Source organism: Pygocentrus nattereri, chromosome 26 (assembly GCF_015220715.1).
Source record: "Pygocentrus nattereri isolate fPygNat1 chromosome 26, fPygNat1.pri, whole genome shotgun sequence".
In the NCBI taxonomy this organism is placed as follows: domain Eukaryota; kingdom Metazoa; phylum Chordata; class Actinopteri; order Characiformes; family Serrasalmidae; genus Pygocentrus; species Pygocentrus nattereri.
This window is the reverse complement of record NC_051236.1, coordinates 4975001-4999479: the sequence shown is the minus strand read 5'-3', so window position 1 is coordinate 4999479 and position 24479 is coordinate 4975001. Positions and strand designations below refer to the sequence as shown.

At 40.9% G+C, this 24479-nt stretch overlaps 1 protein-coding gene across 1 annotated transcript in view; it reads left to right on the top strand.

Moving 5' to 3' along the window:
- esyt1b (extended synaptotagmin-like protein 1b) overlaps nucleotides 1–24479 on the top strand; it is a 94303-nt gene that overhangs the window by 38695 nt on the left and 31129 nt on the right. Inside the window, exons 17-36 of the mRNA XM_037534861.1 lie at nucleotides 249–371; nucleotides 1113–1289; nucleotides 1379–1464; nucleotides 1579–1627; nucleotides 2399–2488; nucleotides 3745–3840; nucleotides 4533–4604; nucleotides 6699–6785; nucleotides 6917–7063; nucleotides 10329–10435; nucleotides 13148–13364; nucleotides 15161–15337; nucleotides 15428–15510; nucleotides 17002–17050; nucleotides 18070–18159; nucleotides 18248–18343; nucleotides 21182–21253; nucleotides 21341–21427; nucleotides 21512–21658; nucleotides 22892–23259. Of these exons, the coding sequence (XP_037390758.1) occupies nucleotides 249–371; nucleotides 1113–1289; nucleotides 1379–1464; nucleotides 1579–1627; nucleotides 2399–2488; nucleotides 3745–3840; nucleotides 4533–4604; nucleotides 6699–6785; nucleotides 6917–7063; nucleotides 10329–10435; nucleotides 13148–13364; nucleotides 15161–15337; nucleotides 15428–15510; nucleotides 17002–17050; nucleotides 18070–18159; nucleotides 18248–18343; nucleotides 21182–21253; nucleotides 21341–21427; nucleotides 21512–21658; nucleotides 22892–23259 (2420 nt within the window). The remainder of the gene's footprint in view (nucleotides 1–248; nucleotides 372–1112; nucleotides 1290–1378; nucleotides 1465–1578; nucleotides 1628–2398; nucleotides 2489–3744; nucleotides 3841–4532; nucleotides 4605–6698; nucleotides 6786–6916; nucleotides 7064–10328; nucleotides 10436–13147; nucleotides 13365–15160; nucleotides 15338–15427; nucleotides 15511–17001; nucleotides 17051–18069; nucleotides 18160–18247; nucleotides 18344–21181; nucleotides 21254–21340; nucleotides 21428–21511; nucleotides 21659–22891; nucleotides 23260–24479) is intronic.

Genomic DNA, 24479 nt, shown 5'->3' with positions numbered 1-24479 from the left:
TTGCATTTCAGTTTTAGGCATATTTTAGCGGCGTATTCGATACGTAATTGTTATTACTATTATTCCATTCCACTGGTCATTATTTTTACTGGAGATTTTACAAGCAGTGAGTGAGTACTTGAACACCTGTGTCAGTGGTGGGTACACCTTAAAGTAGCTGAAGTGTAGCTAGTCTCATTTTTACATTTAGGACTGAATTCAAACACAAGTTTAATCTCTCCGCTGTCTCCTGGTGTCGCATCTCATAGGTGCTTTGGATGGATGAACATGCTGTAACCTCCTCCCTCCTCTCCAGTGGTCCAGGCTCGGCAGCCAAGCGTGGGGCTTCACTACCCAAACACACCAGCCCAGATCCCAGCTTCGCCACTGAGGTGAATCAAAAGATAATTACTGGCTGCTCACCTGCACGGGTACTGACCAAACCTGACCACCAGCAGCCAGAAACCAAAGAGCAGCTTCATTTCTGATCATTTCTGATGATTTTGCTGCTTTTTCTCATTGTGCTCCACGTCATATGATCTCAAACTTAACTCTTCTTTCCTTGAGTGGCTAACTTCTTTACAGTGGTGGTGATAGGAACCAGGGGTCACCATGACAACAACACTAATACAAATAAATCATAATAAATTTTATTTACTATCCAAAACCACCAGAGAACCTTCACGTGTCCTCTGAGTTTATATGGAATATTGAAGGAAAATGGTGCTAAATCTGACCAAAAAAGTGCCCTTTAGGGACTATTTTCACACCTTAAGGCCCTGCATGTCTCCCTCCACCATGAATGGATTTAAAAAATATGCATATTTGGCCAAAACCTTCTCAAAACTGTCGCAAAACAATGTTTCAGGCATCAGGCAGCATATTCAAAAGATGTGAGGGAGATTTTAGAAGCATTGAACTCTTCAGACCATTTAATCATGCAGAGATTTTGGTGGAATTATCTTTTAAATTTGAGCTCAGCCCAAGAAATATTTATGAAATGCTTGAACTTGATCAGCCTGGGATGTAAATACTTGAGTGCCAATACATAGATATCCCAAAATCTAATAAATTCAAATAAGAAATTTAACACATTTAATTTTCTTCCTCCTTTTCCTCTATTCTGCCCATAGGGGGTGTTACGCATCCACCTGCTGGAGGGTCAAGATTTGGTTCCTAAGGACAACCTGATGGGGGGCATAGTGAAGGGGAAGAGTGACCCCTACGTCACCATTAACGTTGGAGGAAGCACCTTTAAAAGTCATGTGATCAAGGAGAACCTAAACCCCACCTGGAACGAGATGTATGAGGTAGGAATTATTGGAAATTTTGGTATTATCTGTATTTTTAGCTTTTTAGTGGTTGATTCATTTGAGATTTTCCTATATTCCATTTCCAGGTGGTAATGACTGATCTTCCTGGTCAAGACGTATCGTTGGAGGTGCTGGACAAAGACATGGACATGAAAGATGACTTCATGGGCCGGTACTGTGCAAACACTGTGGCTTTCATATTATTTGTGACTTTGAGGTCCTTACACTGAATATAGGTAATGCTTTGATTATTTTTCCTAGCTAAACTTCATTGTTGTGCTTCCAGATTGAAGATTAAGCTGAGTGATATTATCAAAGCCCAGCACATTGATGAGGTGAGCTTATGATTTATGATTGCATTTACCTCTGAGATACAAGTGTTGAGTGATTTACCAAGAAAATGTTGGAAATTTTGCATAATTATTAACCCTCTGGGCTCAACGCACGTGCTGGGACATCAAATTAGATGTTTCTTGGTGTTTCTATTAATATCTTTGTGATGATCCAGCTCAGAAATCAAGTTCAAACCCTTCCTGAATCTGTAGAGCCACCCTTTCCATTCCATCTTATCACGAGATCATAAGAGACTCACATCTGGAGTTATGAGCCTATGAAGAGGGGCTGAGATACACGTCATCTGCCTCTCACCGTGTGGAGCTGCTGGATTTGTGTGTCCATCTACATTCTGTGTAAAACTGACCAGTGGGCACTCAGGAAATCACTAAGGACTGACCATCACTCCGGAAACCCTTAATTTTTTGTTCAAGCAATTCGTCCACGAGTAAATCTATGTTTTTACAAGTGATATTCAGAATTTCTCAACTTTTGAGCCCAGTTGTCTCTTCACACAGAGCTCCAGGTCAAAAGGGCCTGATGATGGAAGGAGCTGAGATTGTTCGGAACATTTTGATGTATAATATGTGGGCATTATGTCGTACGTAAGAGCCTCTAAAGGCGAATTTAAGAATATTTACAAAAACCAAAAAAATGCTCCAGACCCCAGAGGGTTAATTCATCATTGCTAGCCCAAAAGGTAAAAAGCCAAACAATGAGTCAGAATTCAAACAGAAATTGTAAAATTTAATCGAATGTTCTCTCCATCTCAGTGGTTCACTCTGAATGATGTGAAACGTGGTCGTATTCATCTGACTTTGGAGTGGCTGCCCAGAGTAACACAGGCGGATAAACTGCAGCAGGTAAGTGGCCCCACCCACTTCTCTGTACATAAACTTCAAAGGCCAATTCGCACATTTCTGAAATCTTTATTTAGATGTTGCTCTGACTGAATAGATATGCTTTCACTTTCATTTTCACAGGATAAGTGTCTTATATCCTTTAAAACACCAACCGTTTTATCATGTTGCATTTCTACACTATTCTAGTGTTCAGTCTATTCTTTTTCCGCTTGCACATTTAAGTGAAGCATAAATACATAAATGTCACATTCCTGCTTTCAAAGCATTCTAATCTGTACATAATATAATGTCTTAGTAAAATGTAGAAATGACACTAAAAGAGCTTTTGAAAAGTTATGCATAAACATCTTTTACAAGTTTTATCACAGTTTGAAACCACAGTTACATATTAGCACCAGACGTGCGCAACACAGCCTTTTTAACACAATCAGAATTTTATAGAAACAAAAAAAAAATTAATCACAGCTGCAAAACAGGAAAGTCACTCAGGGAGCCACAACAGATTTGGAATTTGGCTATGTTCACATTACCAGTGGCACAAATCAGATTTTTTTGCCCTGATGTGACGAATCTGATCTTTTCAAATCTGACCTGAGTCATTTTCATATGTGGTCTTAGGCCGCGTGACCTTAATATGACCCTCAGATCGGAATTTGTGTGCTTTTTTTCCCCACTGTGCTACGCCATCCGACCTGTAAGCAGTGGAAAAGCAGCTCATCTCACCTTTTTCTCCTTCGTCTGTCTCTAATAATGAAGCTGAGAGCTGATCAGAGTTAATGATCTTCTCAGCGAAGCTCGTTCTGCTCGTTAGTTTGTGCTGATGATGCAGTGATTCAGTCACGTGACATTACTGAGTAGGAGGAGCTCATGAGGGTCATTTCAGGCCGGTTCATCACATTAATGACAGATTTGAATCTCTTACCTAAACGAATGTGAACCATCGAGTCAGAGATCAGGCTTGTGATGCAGTCCTGCGGTCATTCTCTTCTTCAGAATCTGACCAAAGGAGCTGCAGCTCAAACGTTATCTTACCGAAGCCATCCAATGTGTCTTTTTCTGTATGGGCTAACTGTAAGAGTCATTACACAGCAGTGTGACTGTGAAAAATTTGCACTGTTATTTGTGGTTATTTGTGTTTTATTCTGTATTGTTGATGCATTTATGTGCAAATTCTAGCAGGACAAATTTCTCATACAAGTGATTGTGCTTGGCCAATAAAGTGATTCTGATACTGATATACTGACATGTTATTGCAGGTGTTGCATTACCAGGCTAAGAGCTCGTACCTGAACAAGGCGGTGCCCGCTGCAGCTCTGCTCTTTGTGTATTTGGAGGCTGCTCATGATCTCCCTGTGAGTACATAACTGTATCTCCTTCAGCATAACTGCTGTAGCTGGATCTGCCTCGTCCTGACTATTGATTTTTGTGGCTAATTCCTGAACTTAACAGGAGTCTGAAATGATATACCTACACTATATGTCCAAAAGTTTGTAGACAGCAGCGTTTCCAATGTAATGAAGGTGTTAATAGTGAGTTTGAGCTGCAGTATCAGCCTCTGCTCTTTTGGAAAGGCTTCTAGATGTTGAACATTGCTGTGAGTTTTTGACTGAGCATTAGTGAGGTCAGATGCTGATGTTGGATGGTCAGTTCTGGATCTCCAACTCATCCCAAAGGTATTGGATGGAGCTCCATCAGTCTCCATCAGAGAATGCAGTTCCACTTCTCCACAGCCCAATGCTGGGGGGCTTTATACCCCTCTAGCCCACACTTGGCATTGGGCATGGAGACCTTAGGCTCATGTGTGGCTTCTCCAGAGTGTCCCATTCTATTGGTCAGTGTGTTTCTGTGGAGATTATACAGTTGAGCCCCTGTATGAGGAATGGGTGACCATAAAGTAGGTCACTCATTAGAAGGTTGTCTGATACTTTTGGACACATAGTGTATTTTTCTGGCCACAGTGTTATTAGGTTTGTTAAGTGTGTGTGTGTGTGTGTGTGTGTGTGTGTGTGTGTGTGTGTGTGTGTGTGTGTGTGTGTGTGTGCAGTTCAAGAAGAGTGGGAAGGAGCCTAAAGTTGGTGCTGAACTTGTTGTAGGAGGGACTAGCTACAAAACGACGGTAAGAGAGCCCCCGATTTACACCCACAAGTACTTCATATTATTACATCCTTAGTGCAAAAGTTTGGTATATTACACACTACAGGTGCACTGATATGCAATTTGTGGGCCTGTTCTGTTGTACACATCTGCCGATGCTGATACAAAAACATGTATAAAATGTAGAAATTGGTCCTTAATCCACCTGGATTTAAATTCTTAAAGGAAAATGATTTGCCTGTTTAAATAACATGAATCAAATTAAGAGCTGCAATGAAAGTAAGAGGCAACTGGCAGTTTAGCGCAGTGAGTTGTGCGTTTATGCTGTTATATTTCTCAGCATTTAAATACAGCATTTAATTTACCACATAAAACTGCAACATAGATCAGATAAAGTCAAGATAATACATTGGCTGATTGCCAGTTGCATGTTTGGAGCAAACAACAGCCAATTCCAATCATGCATCCCTAGTACTTTTGCTAGAGTGATATGATTGTTACCCAGTCACCAATTACAATCTGTCAGAATTATCTTGCTGACTGTAAATACAACACAAACTATAACACAAATATATCCATTTTATTTACTATCCAAAACCACCAGTGAACCTACACAAGTCTTCCGGTTTTTATATGGACTGTTGATGATGGGGAAATAGTGATAAATCTGAAAAAAAGTACTCTTTGGGGACTATTTGCATCTTGTGTGCAGCTCCACTATGGATGCATTTAACACTGTAAACCAGTGTTTCAGGCATCAGGCATCATATTTATAACTGTTTCACAGCTGTGACAGAGCCTTAAGTTTGGAAATTTAGTGGAACCTTTTTTATGGGATTTCGATAAACGGAATCCTTAATGTTCCCCCACAAATAAGTGATACTTTTTTTTTTTTAATCCCACAACGGGGAAATTCCACCTCCACATTTAACCCATCCGTGAAGTGAAACACCACATACACACCAGTGAACAGCCCTATCCACGGCGCCCGGGGAGCAGTTGGGGGTTAGGTGTCTTGCTCAAGGACACCTCAGTCATGGACTGTCGGCCCTGGGGATCGAACCGGCAACCTTCCGGTCACAGGGCCAGATCCCTAACCTCCAGCCCATGACTGCCTCATGGCCATGACAAGCCACATGGTCTGAGATCTGGTGATGCTGGTGACCTTTTTCTTGGAAATGTTGGTACCAATGACGAAGGCTCTGAGCTATTGGAGGTTCGCTGCCATACTGACAGTCAGAAACACTATGACCCCTCTTACAGTTAGTATGTGATTGGTTCCTCGGCGCCTCACGGTTGTAAAAATATTGAAGTTGGAAATCAGATGAATCTTTTTGAATCATCCTGTATTTGTAAAATGCCTGAACATGACCAGACCGAGGTATGAAACTTTGAATGCCGCGACATTTGGAGAAATATCTCAGGCACTAATATATTTTGTAATGGGGAGCGAGGAGGCGGACGCATATGCGGAGATAAGCGACGTTTATTATGGGCAAATCCAGGGTCATAGTCTAAACGGTCCAGGGTCATAGAGCCAACACAGATTGATTGGGGGGCAGACATGACAGACAAACTAGAATCAAACATACAAACAGCACAACCAGAACAAAGAACAGTACATAGACCAGTACAAAGACCAGCGACCAGACGGGAAAACACAGGCTTTAAATACATGAGGAACAGGCGGGAACACAGGTGGAAACAATCAGGGGTGGAGTCACGAAACGAGGGGGCTGGACTGAAAAAACAAAACAAAGAACACGCGGACTAAACCAAAACACAACATGAACACATGGACAGGACTGGGAGGGGCCAATCGTGACGTATTTAAACAAGTCATTTAATTTTGTGACTGTAAACATAACTTCTCATCACCCCAAACTGTAGCTATGAAAGTTACTCTTCCCATGAAGACCCTACTGTGCAGTGGCTGATAGTTACTTTGTTGTTGATTAATCTGAACTGTCAAATTTTGAGCTCCTTGGTGGCAGCTGTGTCCAAAACCTTGCAGAATGTCCTTTCCTTGGTGCATTTGCCATTAAATGTAATTATTTAACAAAGCTTCATGTTTATAAGGATTTCTGTGAACTTTACGACTCTTTTCCACTTAAAGGTTTGTGATCGTACCAACTCGCCACAGTGGAATGAGGCCTTCCACTTTCTGGTGCTTGACCCCATGAAGCAGCAGCTTATAGTGAAGGTATGGGAATAGCCGATCTAAATGACCGGAGTGTGTCATGTCCTGTTTTACACTGGTCATTTTAAAAGTTGCGCTGAAATCAGAATTTTTACTTCATTAGTTCATGTTCGGTGCTGCCTTTCCCTCTCTAGCTGTCCCACTGCTGGGATTTCCCTCTGGGCTCTGTGGTGATTCCAGTGAAAGTGCTGCTCTCTCAGTCAGATCTCCTGCTGGACCAGTGGCTCAATCTGGATGGAGCTTCTCCTGAGAGTCAGGTTCTGCTGAGAGCTCAGCTTAAGGTATAACTCTGAGCGCACACAGTTAAAACAAACTTGATCAGAATTATTAGTCATTCTGAACTGACGGATTATGTGCGGGTTCATTTGCAGTGTGGTTCCTATAAGAGCAAAGCTGAGGAAAGGAAAGGAAACTAAGTGAACAGACAGCACTGAATAGTAGAGCTGGTCGATTTGGGGAAAACATTTCATTGCGATTTTTCTGACCAGTCTTGTGATTGACAATTTAAATGCACTTATTTGGCCAAGAAGACCAGATAATCCACTTTTTTATGGCTTGAGATCTGAACGCGGAATGTGCCAGGCTGTTTACTGTGCTGTTTATTTGTGGTTGAGATATCACATCCACAGCACATAACTCAGTTGAAAGAAAAGTTCATTTTTGATGTTTTTCAGTTTTTGACCAAATTTATATATATATATATATATATATATATATATATATATATATATATATATATATATATATATATGTATATATATTTTAAATACCTGTTACTCTTTTCATTGTGTTTTAATTCCATGATGAGTGGACTAAAAGAAACGACCTGAAATGGCTTGTAAAAAAGTCTAGTTCCATTGACTTACATTAAAAGTACCTCCTGTAAAGTCACCGTATTGGAGATACGAGGTTTTCTTCTAACAGCAATAGGTTTGTTCTGACTGGTGTAACTCATCTGCAGGCGGGTCGCAAACTCTGTGTTACTGAGGTAAAATTCCTCATTGAAAACTCAGGACAGTTGATGTTTTCTGAAGAAACTGCAGCTCTTCCGATTTGAAAAGTGTTGTTACTGAAATTTCAATTTCAATATGAAAACAATGAACTTTCCAGCCCTACTAGATACACATTATATTAGATCGATTTTATTTGATCAGCATCAGTTATTGTTTATTTTCCTGTCCAGCTCTGGACGGATCTTCAGCCTGTTTGAATTTTATGACTGCGGACGTCTGTGAGTCGGTGTGGGATGGGATAAGTAACCGAACGGGTGATTCAGGCAACAGCAAAGGCCAAAGAGAAAGACTGGAGGGTACAGAAGTCCGGAGAGGCCTTGAGCTGTTACTATAATGTCCTGGATTGTTATCTTGAAATAATGACCTTATTATGTTGTGACCTCAAGATAGCAACTTTTTGCGATCACAGGATAATGAACGATGATAACTTTATCTCAAGCTCACAAGACATTTAACTCGTTATGTCAAGATAACTTTATCTTGAGTCAACAAGATAGTTAACTCGTTATTTCAAAATAACATCTTTGTCATCTCGAGATAAAAGGATAATTAACTTATTTCATTGTACAAACTTTGTTATAGTGGGATAACAAGACAGTTAGCTGATTAACTCAAGACAACAATATGTTGAGCGCAAGATAATGAAGACATTTTCTCAAGAAAACAAATTTATCTTGAGATCACAAGATATTTAACTTTATTTTGAGACAACACGATAGTTAACTTGTTATTTCAAGATAGCATCTTTCTTATCTCGAGATAAAAGGATAATTAACTCGTTATTTCATTAGAACAGCTTTATCTTGAGATAACAAGACAGTTGACTCATTAATGCAAGACAACCACGTTGTCTTGAGATCACAAGATAATTAACTTAACTCAAGATAACAATCCAGAAAATTATAAGTACCTCATGGCCTCCCCGGACTTTGATGAAAGGGTGAGTGGTGATGGATGAGTGTCGAGCTGCTTGTTGGAACACTGGAAAACTGCTAGTGCCCTACACTACACCAATAAGAGTCCTTGGGCAAAACTCCTAACACCACCTTCACCTACTACCTGTGTAAAATGATCACATTGTAAGTCGCTCTGGATCAGAGCTTCTGCTAAAATACCGTAAATGTTAATAACCTGAACTCACTTTTAGAGCCGGGCAATATGACAGCATTTATCAATATTACGTTATCAGTAGTATGTTATTCTGAGCATGTCATGGATATCGACATAATTGCAAAGAGAGCCTAGTTAGGCCCTGTCCCATTTCTTCTTTTTACCCCTACCCCTTGTTTTTCGAGTGTCACTCTAACCCCTTCTTACTGAGCTACAGGGCAGTGGTTGAGATCTTCCCTCTGAAATGAGACCCTCAAATAAACAGAGCATCACTTCATTCACAGCTACTAGCGCCGCTCTGTAGGCGACCCTGCCCGTCTGCAGTGACAGCAGAGGAGGGGAAAGTTCAGCTCCTCACTGCTGGACTTTAGTTACATTTAGGGCATCATACGCCTTCAAAGAGGTGGGCAATTATTTATTATCACCCCCCCCTAATTCTTCAGTGATATGAAGCTGAAGTCAGAGATTCTCCAGATTCTGGTTCGAATTTTCCTGTTCCACCTTAAATGGAGCAGCAGGTACATTCTGGCACCTCAGGCGTTAGAACCGCTAGGTTATTTAAGGTGGATCGGGAAAGTTAGCTAGCTGGCTACTGACATATTAGCATGCTATTAGTGGCTTTTTTATGCTTGTTATGAAGAAAACGACCAAAATGAAATTGAAACAAACATTAAGAAAATAGAGCAGCTCTTCAGTCGGCAGCTGTGAAGAAGAACAGTTGATCAACCTGGAATCAGCCAGAAATGAACCCAACACCATTCGCCAAACGTGTCTGATCTTCAGAGTCGGACCAAATCAAACTGAGCCATAAAACTGACCCAATATCAGGTTCAGCTCAGTTTGGTCAGTTTTTCCAGATCAGTATTAATGTTGTTTTGTTCCAGCCGGTCTGTAAAGCTTCTTACAGCCCGTTTAGTTTGGTGAATGGTGTTGGGTTAATTTCTGGCTGATTCCAGGTTGTTTAGGTTCTTCTGTCAGAGCTGCCAACTGAAAAGCTGCTCAGTGGAGACGACAGTTTGGGAATTTAGTGTAAGGAGCTGGAGAACGAACCGCCGGCTGAGCAGCGAGTGGGCGGAGCTCGTTACTCTGACGTAGCAACAAGCTGCTCGTTAAGGAGCTCTAATTAGGAGGAAGGAACTGAACATTAAAACATATTAAACGCCGCGTTCACGGCCAGTTTATTCATTTCTTACTGTATTTATTTAACTGCTGTATTAAAGCAGTAGAGACACTCGAGGAGTGAGTTATCACCAATAACATCACGGCTGAGATGATCTACGGCCACCAGATCACAGCCGGGATGGTATTTCATGATGATACACTCCCTCTCGGCTTCTACAGCTTAGATGATTGTGTTGTGTATTGGTTTGTCTTTGAGGTCTTTAGGTATATTAGTGTTAAACGTGTCATGTTGTTTGTGCAGATTCTGTGCCCTAAAGTGACGGAGAGTTTCAGAGAGCACTCAGAGACGCCTGCTTTACCTAAGACCTCCATCAGAGAGAGCAAACCGGAGACGGAGTCCGTTCAGAAGTGAGAAAGAATACAAAGCACCTCACATGGAGATGCACACTCACTCAGACAGACTCCTGATATGACTGATATGTGTTTGTTTTTTTTATTGTAACCCTTAATATTCTTCAGTGAAATTTTACATGTATTTTGGCACATAAAATACAATGCCACCATTTGGCATCACACATCATATTATTTGCTGTTATTGTGTTTGATAACTTTTAGAGTGTAGATTAAGATTGTATCAGCTGGACACAGGAAGGTACTTTAAGATGCTTCATTCAGTGTTTCATTTTTTATAGGGGGGACACACAAAGAAAGTTGTGATGCTGTGCAAAATGTAAATAAAAATAAAGTGCAATGATGAGGAAATCATTTAAACCCTACATTTAATTGGAACTAGTACAAAGACAACATATCAGATGTTGAAACTTAGAAATTTTATAGTTTTTTGAAAAATATTTGCCCGTTTTGAATTTGATGCCAACAACATGTTCCAAAAAAGTTGGGACGGCGGAACAAAAGGCTGGTAAAGTTGTGTGATGCTCAAAAAATCACCTGGTGGTTGATTGGCCAGGTCAGTAACAAGATTGGGTATAAAGAGCATCTCAGAGAGGCGGAGTCTTTCAGAAGTAAAGATGAGGAGGGGTCTCCACTCTGTGAAAGGCTGCACCATCAAATAGAGCAACAGTTCAAGAAGAACGTTTCTCAACATAAAACAGCAAAGAACTTCTGCTTTTCATCGTCTACGGTACAGAATATCATTAAAAGATTCAGAGAATCTGGAGAAATCTCTGTCTGTGATGGACGAGGCCAAAAACCAGTATTAGCTGGCCGTGATCTTTGGGCCCTCAAGCAGCACTGCATTAAAAACAGGCCTGATTCTGTAGTGGAAATCACTGCATGGGCTCAGAAACACTTCTGAAAACCACTGTCTGTGAACACAGTTCATCACTGCAGCCACAAATGCTGTTAAAACTCTAAAACACAAAGAAGAAACCAAATACAAACAGGATCCAGAAACGCTGCCACCTTCTCTGGGCCTGAGCTCATTTAAAATGGACTGAGAAACTGAAATTCTACATCAAGTGAGAACAGGAAAACATTTCACTTTCTAAACTACAGCAGCGTATCCTTGGCTCCCAAACACTTACGGAGAGCTGTTAATAGAAGAGGTCATGAAACACAGCGGTAAACAGACCCCGTCCCAACTTTTTAGGAACGCGTCATTGGCATCAAATTCAAAATGGGCAGATATTCTTTAACAAAAATAAAAATTCTCAGTTTCAACATTTGATATGTTGTCCTTGTATTTTCCTTTACAAATGTGGTTTACATGGTTTGCATATCATTGCATTTTTATTTATTTACATTTTGCACAGCGTCCCATCTTTTTTGGAAAAGGGGTTGTATTAATATTTGCTTTTTTTTATTCAATAATAACTTATACAATGTTATATAAATTGTATCAGCTATTCACCGGAAGGTACTTTAAGATGCTTCATTCAATGTTTATTTTTTTTTAACGGGGAGGCACAAAAAAGATTAAATAATCAGTAATATACTGTTATTATTTATTTACTTAAAAAAATTTTTTTTTGGTAAGTTAACTTGCCTCAAGATTTGATCACCACTTTTCAAATATGATGCATTCTGCAGGGTAATTTTTATTATAAGTTACAATCTCTTAAGAAGAAGTTTTATTACACACTTCTATAACTTATGAATAGCTCCATCAGTTTGTATTGAAGTCCCTGTAGTTACTAAGTAATAAGCCTGTGTATGAAGTAAACCTGGAATGTTAAGACATCAGTTCTCAATGTTCCTCGGTTGAGGCCTTTGGGCTTTTTTGTACTTTCCTTGCACTGTTTCTGTTTATTGTTTGTTTTTTTTTTGTTTTTTTTTGTATCCTCTCTGTGTTCGGTGATTTGAAGGTTGTGCACAAAAATAAATAAATCAATAAATAAGTAAATAAACGTTCCACAGCTTCTCAGTCATTTTAGTATCGTCTCCAGCTGTGTTTAACCTTCTGGACACATTTAACATTAATTCACTTTTATTTAGAGCATCGTAATAGAATCACTGCACGTTCCCACAACAGTGAATCCAAATTTGATTAAATTACATATGATCAACTGTATAAAATGTCTTTTTAAGTGTTCTTTAGTCAAGAAAATGGTTTATATATATAGAACCATGAACACTCAAAGAACCCTTTGCATGATTAACAGGTTCTTTGCCTCATGAAAGGGTTCTTTAGATTGATGTAGGTGGTTCTATATAGCACTTTTTTGAAAATGGTTCTATATAACACCAAATAAGGTTCTTTTAATGTAACAAACCTGACAGGGTAACATTAGAAGAACCATTGTTTGGTGCTATACCCAAGCATTTTCAAAAAGGTGCTATATAGAACCACATATAACACATTCTCCATCAGTCTTAAGAACCCTTTCACAGTGCAGAAAACCTGTTAATTATGCAAAGGGTTCTTCGAGTGTTCATGGTTCTATATAGAACAATTTTCTTTCCTGAAAAACCCTTGAAGAACCATAATTTTATACTGTTAGATGTTTATCCATGTAACTGTGAAATGTTCTACCCCATCAGAACACGTTCTTTAGCTTTTGTCCTCATCATACTAAACTAAACTGGGTTAAACAGTTAAATCATGATTATGCATTAATATTGTTAGTGTTGACATGGACATGTTGTATGTGTGTTCTTAAGGTCCAGTGAACCGCTGGTTCCGGTGACTATCACCTCCTCTGTAACCGCTCTTGAGAAGAAGGAGAGCAGGAAAGTACCAGAAGCTCCAGAAGCTCCAAAAGCACCAGAAGCTCAAAAGGCTCCAGAAGCTCCAAAAGCTCCAGAAGCTCGAGAGGTCATCAGTCAAGCTGACGTTCGACCCCAGCACACCAGTCCAGATCCCAGCTTCAGCAGTGAGGTGAGGAAAAATGACCGGTTGAGCTGACGGCAGCTGGCCTTCCACACACTTTAATGTATATTTTGACTTAACCCTTGTGTGGTGTTGATGTTTGTTACTCAGAGGTCTGGTGAGTTGTTTTTTTAATCAATACAGTCACATTTTATGTAAAAATACCAGATGTTTAAAATATCACAAGTGGCCAGCGTAGAGTTCTCCTTTAGCAGCTGTAGCCAGTCAGCAGCCTGTCCATGTTGTACACACACACACACACACACCTATACACACACTAGCAGCAGGCCATGTAGGAGGAGAACAGAGTGAAGGACACAGCACCTCCACACTTTTACTCCCCACGGGTTCAGCCCAACGCCACATGTGTGATATCAGTGTGGGGGGTGAACAGAGTGAAGACCCTGAAAATGGGTTATTTTATATGTTCTTCACAGAAAATGAGCAAAAGCCAAGAATTTAAGGCTGAAATAATATATTATCATCATTATTATTATTATTGTTTATTATTATTATTATTATGATAATATATTATTTCAGCCTTAAATTCTTGGCTTTTGCTCATTTTCTGTGAAGAACATATAAAATAACCCATTTAGATTATTAGAATATACCTTACTGTATCAGAGTGATGGGATGACGGTTCAGCGGCTGATTAGTGGAGATTTCCTGAGTTGTTGTGTTAGATGGTGTTTTCTGTCTCTGAGCTCTAAAAATGCAACCATAAGACTAAACACTACTGCAGCGAGCAGCTGATTAACGTTAAAGATTACTTCGTGAATTTGCTCCATATTTTCCAACCTGGTTTGTCTTACCAGCCTGATGAAGAGCTAAGCAAACGCAGCTTAAGTGGCATATTTTCTTTATTTCTCGGCTTGAATTTGATTCCGTAGCTGGCGACTTCATACAGAGTCTCTCATCCACTAGGTGTGGATGATGTGACATTAGCATGATACATTTCTGATGATATTTCATCCATCCATCCATCCATTTGCTAAGCTGCTCCCTCAGGGGGGGTACTGGAGCCTATCCCAGCAGTCATCGGGTGGAAGGCAGGATACACCCTGGACAGGTCGCCAGTCCATCGCAGGGCAGACAGACAGACACAGAAAGTCACTCACACCCAGCGGCAATAATTTCATTATAACGATAAATTACATCATGATAGCAGATACTACAGGTACTTAATTGATGCCTACACTGGTCAGGCGTAACATTCTGACCACCTCCTCGTTTCTGCGCTCATTGTCCATCTTATCAGCTCCACTTACTGTATAGCTGGTCTTTGTAGTTCTACAGTTACAGACTGTAGTCCATCTGTTTCTCTGATACTCTGTTACCCTGTTCTTCAGTGATCAGGACCCCCATGGACCCTCACAGAGCAGGTACTATTTGGGTGGTGGATCATTCTCAGCATTGCAGTAACATTGACGTGGTGGTGGTGTGTTAGTGTGTGTTGTGCTGGTCTGAGTGGATCAGACACAGCAGTGCTGCTGGAGTTTTTTTTGGGATTCTCAGGTGATGAATCAAGACATGTTTGGTGTCTGAAGTTTGTTTCTTGTATTTTATGCTGGAGTTTTGAGGCCAGTGTAACAGAAGTCTAGTCCACAGGCATTTTGGGTGACACAGACCTCCATTACCTGTTAGCTACTTTAGCCTCGTAGCTCCAGTACAAAACTGAAGAAGCGAACCTCAGGCACCAAACACATCTTTACCAGTCAACCACATTTCAGGGAGGAGGGAAAGTATGAGAATTTGACAATTCACTGAAACGTTCTTTTATTTTTTCCCTTCTTTGCCTGTAGGGGGTGCTGCGGATCCACCTCCTGGAAGCTGAGAATTTAATTGCCAAAGACAACCTGATGGGGGGCATGGTGAAGGGGAAGAGTGACCCCTATGTGAAGATCAGTGTGGAGGGAACCACCTTTAAGAGTCATGTGATCAAAGAGAACCTGAATCCCACCTGGAACGAGATGTATGAGGTAAGCAGACACGTCCTGAACGGGACGTTTAGCTGGAAAAGAACGTTTTAATGCCTAATGATGTATTAATGTTCCTGTTGTCCTTTACAGCTGGTTCTGGCCTCTAAACCATCTTCAGAGGTTAATGTAGAGCTCTTTGATAAGGACATTGATAAAGACGACTTTTTGGGGAGGTAGGTACACAAAATTGCCTTTGTCGTGAAAAAAAATCCTGACTTTGATCGATTGATAAAGAGCTTTGATAAAGTTTGAAAATTGCGATTTACTTTCCAGTCAATACAACACTTCATTCCAGCCACACAAGCTGATTGGTTGAGAAGCATTCGAATGGCAAAATGAGAGCACAAACGCTATATCAAAGTTGTTGCTAAGCAACGGCTTTGACAGCTGTAGGAGGCGCTCGAGCCATTTGAACGTTTTTACTTCTTACTTTGCCACAAACAAAAAACGGACACTGTTATGATCACATCTGACCGACAGCCGATTTGGTCCGACTCTGAAGACGAGACGACACCAAATTCCCAAACTGTCGTCACCACTGAGCAGCTTTTCAGTCGGCAGCTGTGACAGAAGAACAGCTGAACAACCTGGAATCAGCCAGAAATGAACCCAACACCATTCGCCAAACTAAATGGGCTGTAAGAAGCTTTACAGACCGGCTGGAACAAAACAACATTAATACTGATCTGGAAAAACTGACCAAACTGAGCTGAACCTGATATTGGGTCAGTTTTACGGCTCAGTCTGATTCGGTCCGACTCTGAAGATCAGACACGTCTGGCGAATGGTGTTGGGTTCATTTCTGGCTGATTCCAGGTTGTTTAGCTGTTCTTCTGTCACAGCTGCCAAAAAAGCTGCTCAGTGGAGACGACAGTTTGGGAATTTAGTGTAAGGAGCTGGAGAACGAACTGCCGGCTGAGCAGCGAGTGGGCGGAGCCTGCTTTGAATTGTCACAAACAAAAAAAGTCATTTACAAAAATCTGCCTATTCAGGCTACAGCGGTTTAGCTGCAGCTGTTCAGGCTGAAGTTATAAGCAGTGTTTCAGTCTGCGCTGCTTTTTGAATGAGACACAAAATACGACAGCCAGTCAGAGCAGAGCTCATTTACATAGGTCAGTCTTGAAGGTACAGTGACAAAATCAGCCTATTTTCACTAAAAAAGGCACCACAAAGGGCTCTTTGAATGATGCAATAGAGGAACCCCTGTTTGGAAAAAGAACTGTGTAAAAAGCTTTTAAGTGTTTAAAGATCCTTCAGACAATGTTCTAAACCAGAGATTCTAAACCGATGTAAAGATTTTTCCCAGAGCGTTTACATTATATCGAGTTTCTTTACACTCACATCTCGCTTACAGGGATGGTTTTCTAAAGAATCGTCCCGGGAAGGTTCTGTACTGGTTCTTCTGTGGGGGAAAAACCCCTTTCTGACTTCTTTGTTTTTACATGTCTAATTGTAAGAGATATTGAGAGATTGGTCATTTGATAAATGGACAAACTGAATAAGAAAATGTAGAATTTGTGTCCTTTAATATGCAAAAAATAATATTAGCGTGGGGCAGCCTCAGCTGTTCCCTGTGTCCCATTAAAAGCTTTTGAAAAATCAATTTTACATGGTTTGTGAATCTGAAAGTCAATTCATTAGAATTTGTGCTTTTTCTTTCCCAGGTTTCGTGTCAGCTTGAGTGAAATCGTTCAGACTCAGTACATCGACCAGGTCAGTGTGGTGACCGTGTGTCTCGTCCTGTTGTAGCAAATTCTGTCCTTTCCAGCAAAACCTGAGGACAGTTTAGGTCAAACTTTATTTTGAGTCCTTTTAGATGAGACGAACACGCAAAGGACTCTCATTAACATGGCAAAAACAAATGAGGGTTAGGTTTAGGATTAGGGCCAGGGCAAGGGTTAGGATTAGGGCCAGGGTGAGGGTTAGGATTAGAATTAGGGCCAGGGTGAGGGTTAGGATTAGAATTAGGGCCAGGGTGAGGGTTAGGATTAGAATTAGGGCCAGGGTGAGGGTTAAGATTAGATTTTGAGTTGAGGTTAAGTTTAGAATTAGGATTAGGGCCAGGGTTAGGGTTAGGATTAAGTTTTGGGTTGAGGTTAAGGTTAGAAATAGGATTAGGGCCAGGGTGAGGGTTAGGATTAGGTTTAGGGTTAAGGTTAAGGTTAGAATTAGGATTAAGGCTAGGGTGAGGGTTAGGATTAGGTTTAGGGTTGAGGTTAAAGTTAGAATTAGGATTAGGGCCAGGGTGAGAGTTAGAATTAGGTTTTGGGTTGAGGTTAAGGTTAGAAATAGGATTAGGGCCAGGGTGAGGGTTAGGATTAGGTTTAGGGTTGAGGTTAAAGTTAGAATTAGGATTAGGGCCAGGGTGAGAGTTAGAATTAGGTTTTGGGTTGAGTTTAAGGTTAGAAATAGGATTAGGGCCAGGGTGAGAGTTAGAATTAGGTTTTGGGTTGAGGTTAAGGTTAGAAATAGGATTAGGGCCAGGGTGAGGGTTAGGATTAGGTTTTGGGTTGAGGTACAGTCCTCTTGGAAATGACTACAGAACATGTGCGTTCGCGGATTTTTAACCGCTCCGTACTGCTCTACGCTGCCCGATCCAGAATCTACGTCACGTTGTCTGAAGCTTTTATAAAACAGGTGACAAATTTTCATAAGTGACCACATTTCAACATCATTTTCATGAATTTTGGTCCAGTTTTTAGCATGTGACTCTTTCTGTGTCTCTTTCTCAGTGGTTCACTCTGAATGACGTGAAACATGGTCGTCTTCATCTGGTTCTGGAGTGGGTGCCCACAGTGACCCAGCCTGACAAGCTGCAACATGTGTGTAGTCTCCAAATATATTTATATATTGAAATATACTACTACCACGAATGAATGCATTCAACTTTTGACCTTTTTGTTTTCTCAGGCTTTGCAGTTACGGTCCATTCAGTCCTACCAGAATAAAGCTTCTCCCTCTGCAGCTCTGCTGTTCGTCCTGGTTGAGAGAGCTCATGCGCTACCAGTGAGTAACAGACAGATGCACTACAGCCAATCAGAAATGCTCCCTGCATCCTGCAGCATTATGTGCAGATCTACCGTAATCCCACATTGTTTAATGCACACTATCCAAAATGTCCAGACACACCTTATAATTACTCAAGTCAGCTTCAACACAGTTGAAGTGATATAAAGCCCCCAGCACTGGGCTGTGGAGCAATCGAGCTGTGTTCTCTGGAGTGATGGAGCTCCATCCAGCACCTTTGGGATGAGTTGGAATGATCCACAAGTAGGGTTTGATATGAAAAAGATGAATCAGTTTTATATTAAAATCGCAGTTTAACAGAGTGAAATTCTCAAATCACAAGAGCTGCAGTTTTTTAAAAATTATAGCCAACAAAAAAGAACAATGTCTTATTAGTTTCACGTGGGGAAGTTTAACCTAATGACACAGAGCTTGTGAACTGCCTCTAGACCAATCAGAGGCAACCAGACCTGCATGTGTTATGACATCACAACCACAACTTACTGGCAGCCTCGCATGCGACATTCAGGAGTCAAGCCTCAAGCCTGAAAATGTGGATGTTCTGGCCTCCCTCGCCAAAAAAAAACAGGCCTGAACCTTAATTTATAGAAAATTATCATAATTTAAATTGTAGTTGCAATATTAGTCAGAAAATTTGCGGTTAGATATGGTCCCCAAACTGTTCCGCCCTATCCAGAACTGATCACCCAACATCGGTACTTACATTCACGGTATTTGGCAGATGCAAAGGTAGTGTAGGGCGCTGACCCAGGTGGGGACTGAACCCCAGTCTACAGCGTAGAAGGCAGCGGTGTTAACCACTACATTAACCAACCTACTTGACCTCACTAATGCTCTCGTGAACGCTAAATGCAATCAAATCCACACAGCAATGTTCCAGCATCTGGTGTAAAGCCTTCCCAGAGGAGTAGAGGCTATTACTGCTACTATAACTGTCTGTTAAACAACTGTTCAGTAAAAATGGACACTTTTCCCACTTTTTATTGCATTGTAGTTGATTGTAGTGTAGTGTAGTGTATTGTAGTGTATTGTATTGTTGTGTTGTGTAGTGTAGTGTAGAGTATTGTAGTGTAGAGTATTGTAGTGTATTGTATTGTAGTGTAGTGTAGTGTAGTGTAGTGTAGTGTAGTGTAGTGTAGTGTAGTGTATTGTAGTGTAGTGTATTGTAGTGTAGTGTAGTGTAGTATAGTATAGTGTAGTGTAGTGTAGTGTATTGCAGTGTAGTGTAGTGTATTGTAGTGTAGTGTAGTGTAGTGTAGTGCATTGTAGTGCATTGTAGTGTATTGTAGTGTAGTGTATTGTAGTGTAGTGTATTGTAGTGTAGTGTAGTGTATTGTAGTGTAGTGTATTGTAGTGTAGTGTAGTGTATTGTAGTGTAGTGTAGTGTATTGTAGTGTAGTGTAGTGTATTGTATTGTAGTGTAGTGTAGTGTAGTGTAGTGTAGTGTACTGCACTGTTCTGTGTTCCACTCGGTTCCTTTCTCTCTGTATCTACAGTGACTGTGTTTCTATCAGTATCTGAGCTCAGGACCGTCTTTCTCTCTGACCTACTGGTAACTAGCAAAGATACTTTCTCTAGACAGACAAAGCGCTTCCTGTAAGTCGCTCTGGATCCCAGCGTCTGCTAAACGCTGTAAATGTAAATGTTTGATGTCTAAATTTTGCTTCTGCAGTTTAGCACTGGAGCTACAAGTCTAACGTGGCTGACAGCATTCGTGTTGTGTAAAATGGCCTGAACGCAGTGTCACAGTGACGGTGCACTCATTTTTATAGCTCGCTGTAAGTCATACTGTGTCCTTAAGCACATGAACAAGCCTGGACCACGTTAACGAAGACCTGGATGCTGTTTGACCAAATGGACACCAAATGTCTTGGCCAACCAAATTTTTATGTGATTTGTCGCTAAACCACTTATTTCATAGTCATAATTTCAGAAGAAATGCTGGCTGAGCAGGTGTTTACAAACTTTTAGACATTTAATGTACCTTTATGGTGTCTTACTCTATAAGGAAGAGTTTGGCAATGCAAATGTTAAGAAGATCCATTTTCTCCTTTCAACAGAAATCAAACCCACAACAATTTACCTCCATCTCACCATCATGGCTGTAAATGTGTCTCAGTATGTGCTGGTGTACTAGAACAGGTTAAAAATATAAACGGAAACTCAGACTTTCTTTGCTCTACTTGAAGCTTCAGCTTCTCATTCGCCAGCTTCTTGTTTGAATTTTCCCGTTCCACCTTAAATGGTGCATCTGAGTTGCCAGAATGTAACTGCTGCACCATTTAAGGCGGACCGGGAAAATTAGAAGAAGAAACTGACTTCAGCCTTGCTACTTTTTAGTTTTTTTGACAGTTTATCATTGCAGATTAAACCTATAAGGAAACCAGCTGAGTGTTTATAAGTGCAAATTACTCCATTCATCTCCAAATTATTGATGTTCGTCTTAAATCTCTCTCTTTGCCATTTTGTACCTACTAGCTGGGCAAGACTGTTGTCTGTGTTGCTATGGTGACCAGCAGTCTGCGCTGATCTTCAGGGTTAAAGGGTGAATCAGCAGTTCTACATTAACTCCAGCGTTTAAAACCATTTACTGTTAAACTGTGTTGAAGGATCAGCAGAGCTTTATTTTACTGTAAAGGAGGATCACTTTACTATTACCTACTGATCTGATTCAGCTGTGGAGCTACAACAGGACAGCAAACGAGCCACATATGGCTCTAGAGCCACATGTTTCCAACCCCTGATATAGTGGAACTGCATAGTAGGGTAGGCCTGCAATGATGGCACACTGGAGTTTTCTTCTATATGTGTTTGTAGATGGTGAAAGGTGGGAAGGAGCCTAAAGCTGGAGCAGAGCTTGTTCTTGGTGGAACTTCTTACAAAACCAAGGTGGGTCCAAGGGACTTCTTATTTTTGAAAAGATTGAAAGAGGTTTTGTCCTCCAGCAGTCCTAATTACCTCTTGTCATCTTTAAAGGTGTGTGATCGCTCTACCTCTCCTGAGTGGGGGGAGGCTTTCCACTTTCTGCTCCATGATCCCAATGAGGACACTCTTATCATCAAGGTGAGTTGGAGTTTGTTTGGATATTGGACTGTGTGGACTAAGAAATATTGAGGCTTTCATACCAACCTTCTGTTCTCTCCTCAGCTCTCAAGTGGGTGGGACCAGCCACTGGGTTCTCTGGTTCTACCAACCAGAGAGCTTCTCTCAAAGCCAGAGCTGCTGCTGGACCAGTGGCAAAGTCTGGACGGAGCTTCACCTGAGAGTCAGATCCTGCTGAGGGCGCAACTCAAGGTAAAACCCAGTAGTGTAAAAGCCAGGATAACCCTGAAAAAGATGAAAAGATAAGTGGACACTTTACGTGCGGTCTCTGTGAGGAGACGGTTGGCTTAATTGGTGGACTGCATCTGTAAATCCTTCAGAAAATTCAAATTCATGAGATTGAACAAAAAACTAATGTGATGGCTACCAAACTGCCCAAACTCGTAAATAATAAACACATATTCTTCTTATTCAGATTCTCCATTCTGCCTTAAATGGTGCAGTGGTTACATTTAGGTGCCTTATATAGGTAGAATGGAAATTTTGAAAAGCCAACATCAGCTTTGTTACATATATACAGTCCTGTGTGAAAGTTTTAGGCATCTAAGTAAATTTTTAAACAGTTGACCTCAGCAGTGAGTTTATCACAATATACATTAGAATAAAGTCACATTCATAATTCAAATAAACAGAAAAACAATAAACAGTAACAAGAATTTCTCGGGTCCATATTTTTCCTTGACACCTTCACAGCCGCCACAGAGACTCGTTAATATCATCAATTACATCATGAGCTCAATTTACTGAGCACTGATTGGTCAAACCAGGAGCTGCTTTTTAACTACATATAATACTGGACTTCCTCGAGGAGAGGCTTGGAGATGGGTAAACAAACACATGAACATCCAGAAAATCACTTATATATATATATATATATATATATATATATATATATATATATATATATATATATCATTAATATTCTATATCCTTCAGCAATTTCTTTTAATATGAATGCAGCACTAACCTTTGGCTTGGCGCTGTATAACGAGCAGCTCAGCAGAACTATAATCAGCCACTGGAGCTGCTTGAGCTGTTGAACGCATCTCACTGGCTGATCTAATGCTGCGTCCCAAACCACACACTTCTGTACTTCACCTACTGCACTAATGAGCGCCCTTCTGATGGTACTGCACTGTTTAAAGATGGTGTAACACAGTGATAAAAAAGCTCCTGTCCCAAACATTTTGGAACATGTTGCAGGCATCATATTTGGAATGAGTGTATACTTACAAACAACAATGACGTTCGCATTGTAAAACATCCAATATTGGGTTTAAAGCAGGGCAAATGTACCAATCACTTTTGGTTTTTATTGGCATTTTACACACTGTCCCAACTTTTTTTGAAACAGAGGCTGTAAATACAGAAGTACATGCTGTGCTTATTAGTTAAAATTCATATATTTATCTATTTGGGTACCAGATTCTGGCCTCGAAGATGGACAAGAGAGTTGAAAAGCCTACTGAAAAGCCCATTGAGAAGCCCATTGAGAAGCCTATCGAGAAGCCCATTGAGAAGCCTGTTGAAAAGCCTGTTGAGAAGCCTATTGAGAAGCCCATTGAGAAGCCTATCGAGAAGCCCATTGAGAAGCCTGTTGAAAAGCCTGTTGAAAAGCCTGTTGAGAAGCCTATTGAGAAGCCTATTGAGAAGCCTATTGAGAAGCCTATTGAGAAGCCTGTACAGAAGCCTGCTGAGAAGCCTGCTGGTGCAGACACATCCATGGGTGGGAAGAGTGAGACGAGACCAGCACCCAGTCAAGAGATAAAACAGGAGACCAAGCCAACTCCGAGGTAGGATTCCTGACCAATGCTCACCCTCATTCTTATGCACTGCTGCCGGCATCGACTCTGCTGACATATGGGAAAGGGATTGTTAAGCTCTGCTGTTTTGGTTTGTTTCTCCACAATAGAACAGAAACATAAACATAATTTAATTTGGTCTTTTTTACTGGTTTGATGTGTCCCTATGTTTTACCTTTATATTTCAGTGTTTACTACTCTTTTCAGGCCTTGGTTCTTTGCTGTAGTCCTCGGGTACCCTGAGGGTCACCCTCAGTGTAGTCCGAGTTTAAAGAAGGGTTGAATGACTGATTACTGGAAGCAGAGGGCTGTTTTACTCCGAGTCTCTGAGGAAGATGATGATGAAATAATGAAGAATAAAATAAGGGTGCAGAAGTCTTATTAGCATGATAAGCATAAGGAGTGCAGGATCATAATTGTTTATGGCTAATTTAGTTTTTTTTACAGCCAGATTGGCCAGTTTTAGCCTTTATTTTAGTCCAAAGCTCCTTGTTTGAGTTAAGCAACACAAACACTTCAGCACTTTCTCTCAGGCCATGTTGTCCCCGTATGTTGAACTGCGCTGTGAGATTTGGGGATTTGGAGAACATCCTGTATCGTGGGTTGTGCTTCTTCGCCTAGCGGATGAATCTGGTGGTTGAAAGAGAATTCAAATAGAACTCAGCCTAAACTTGATGAAGGAGCATCTTCTGAGGATGAGAGCGAATTATTTATTGCTCTCGTCACGCCTTCATCAGTATATGTTGATTTTGAGATCATCCGAGGTCGAAACATCGAGCCGGACCTCCTTTTTGAGGTTGATGTGTGATGTTCATACATAAGGCCATGTGAAAAATACCTGAGCTGATGCCACTGACTTTTAAACCATTATTTCAGGCTTTACAGGAAGACTCACAGCAGCTCACGCTCACCATATTTTAGCCTGCTTTCATCCTCCTCATCCTCCTTTCGTCCTCCTCACTTGATTCTTCTTTCAGTTTAAACAAAAGAAGTAAGTGAGTGATACTTTTTTGATCCCTCAACCAGGGAAATTCCACCTCCGCATTTAACCCATCTGTGAAGTGAAACACCACATACACACTAGTGAACACACACACACTAGGGGGCAGTGAGCACACTTGCCCGGAGCGGTGGGCAGCCCTATCCACAGCGCCCAGGGAGCAATTGGGGGTTAGGTGTCTTGCTCAAGAACACCTCAGTCATGGACTGTC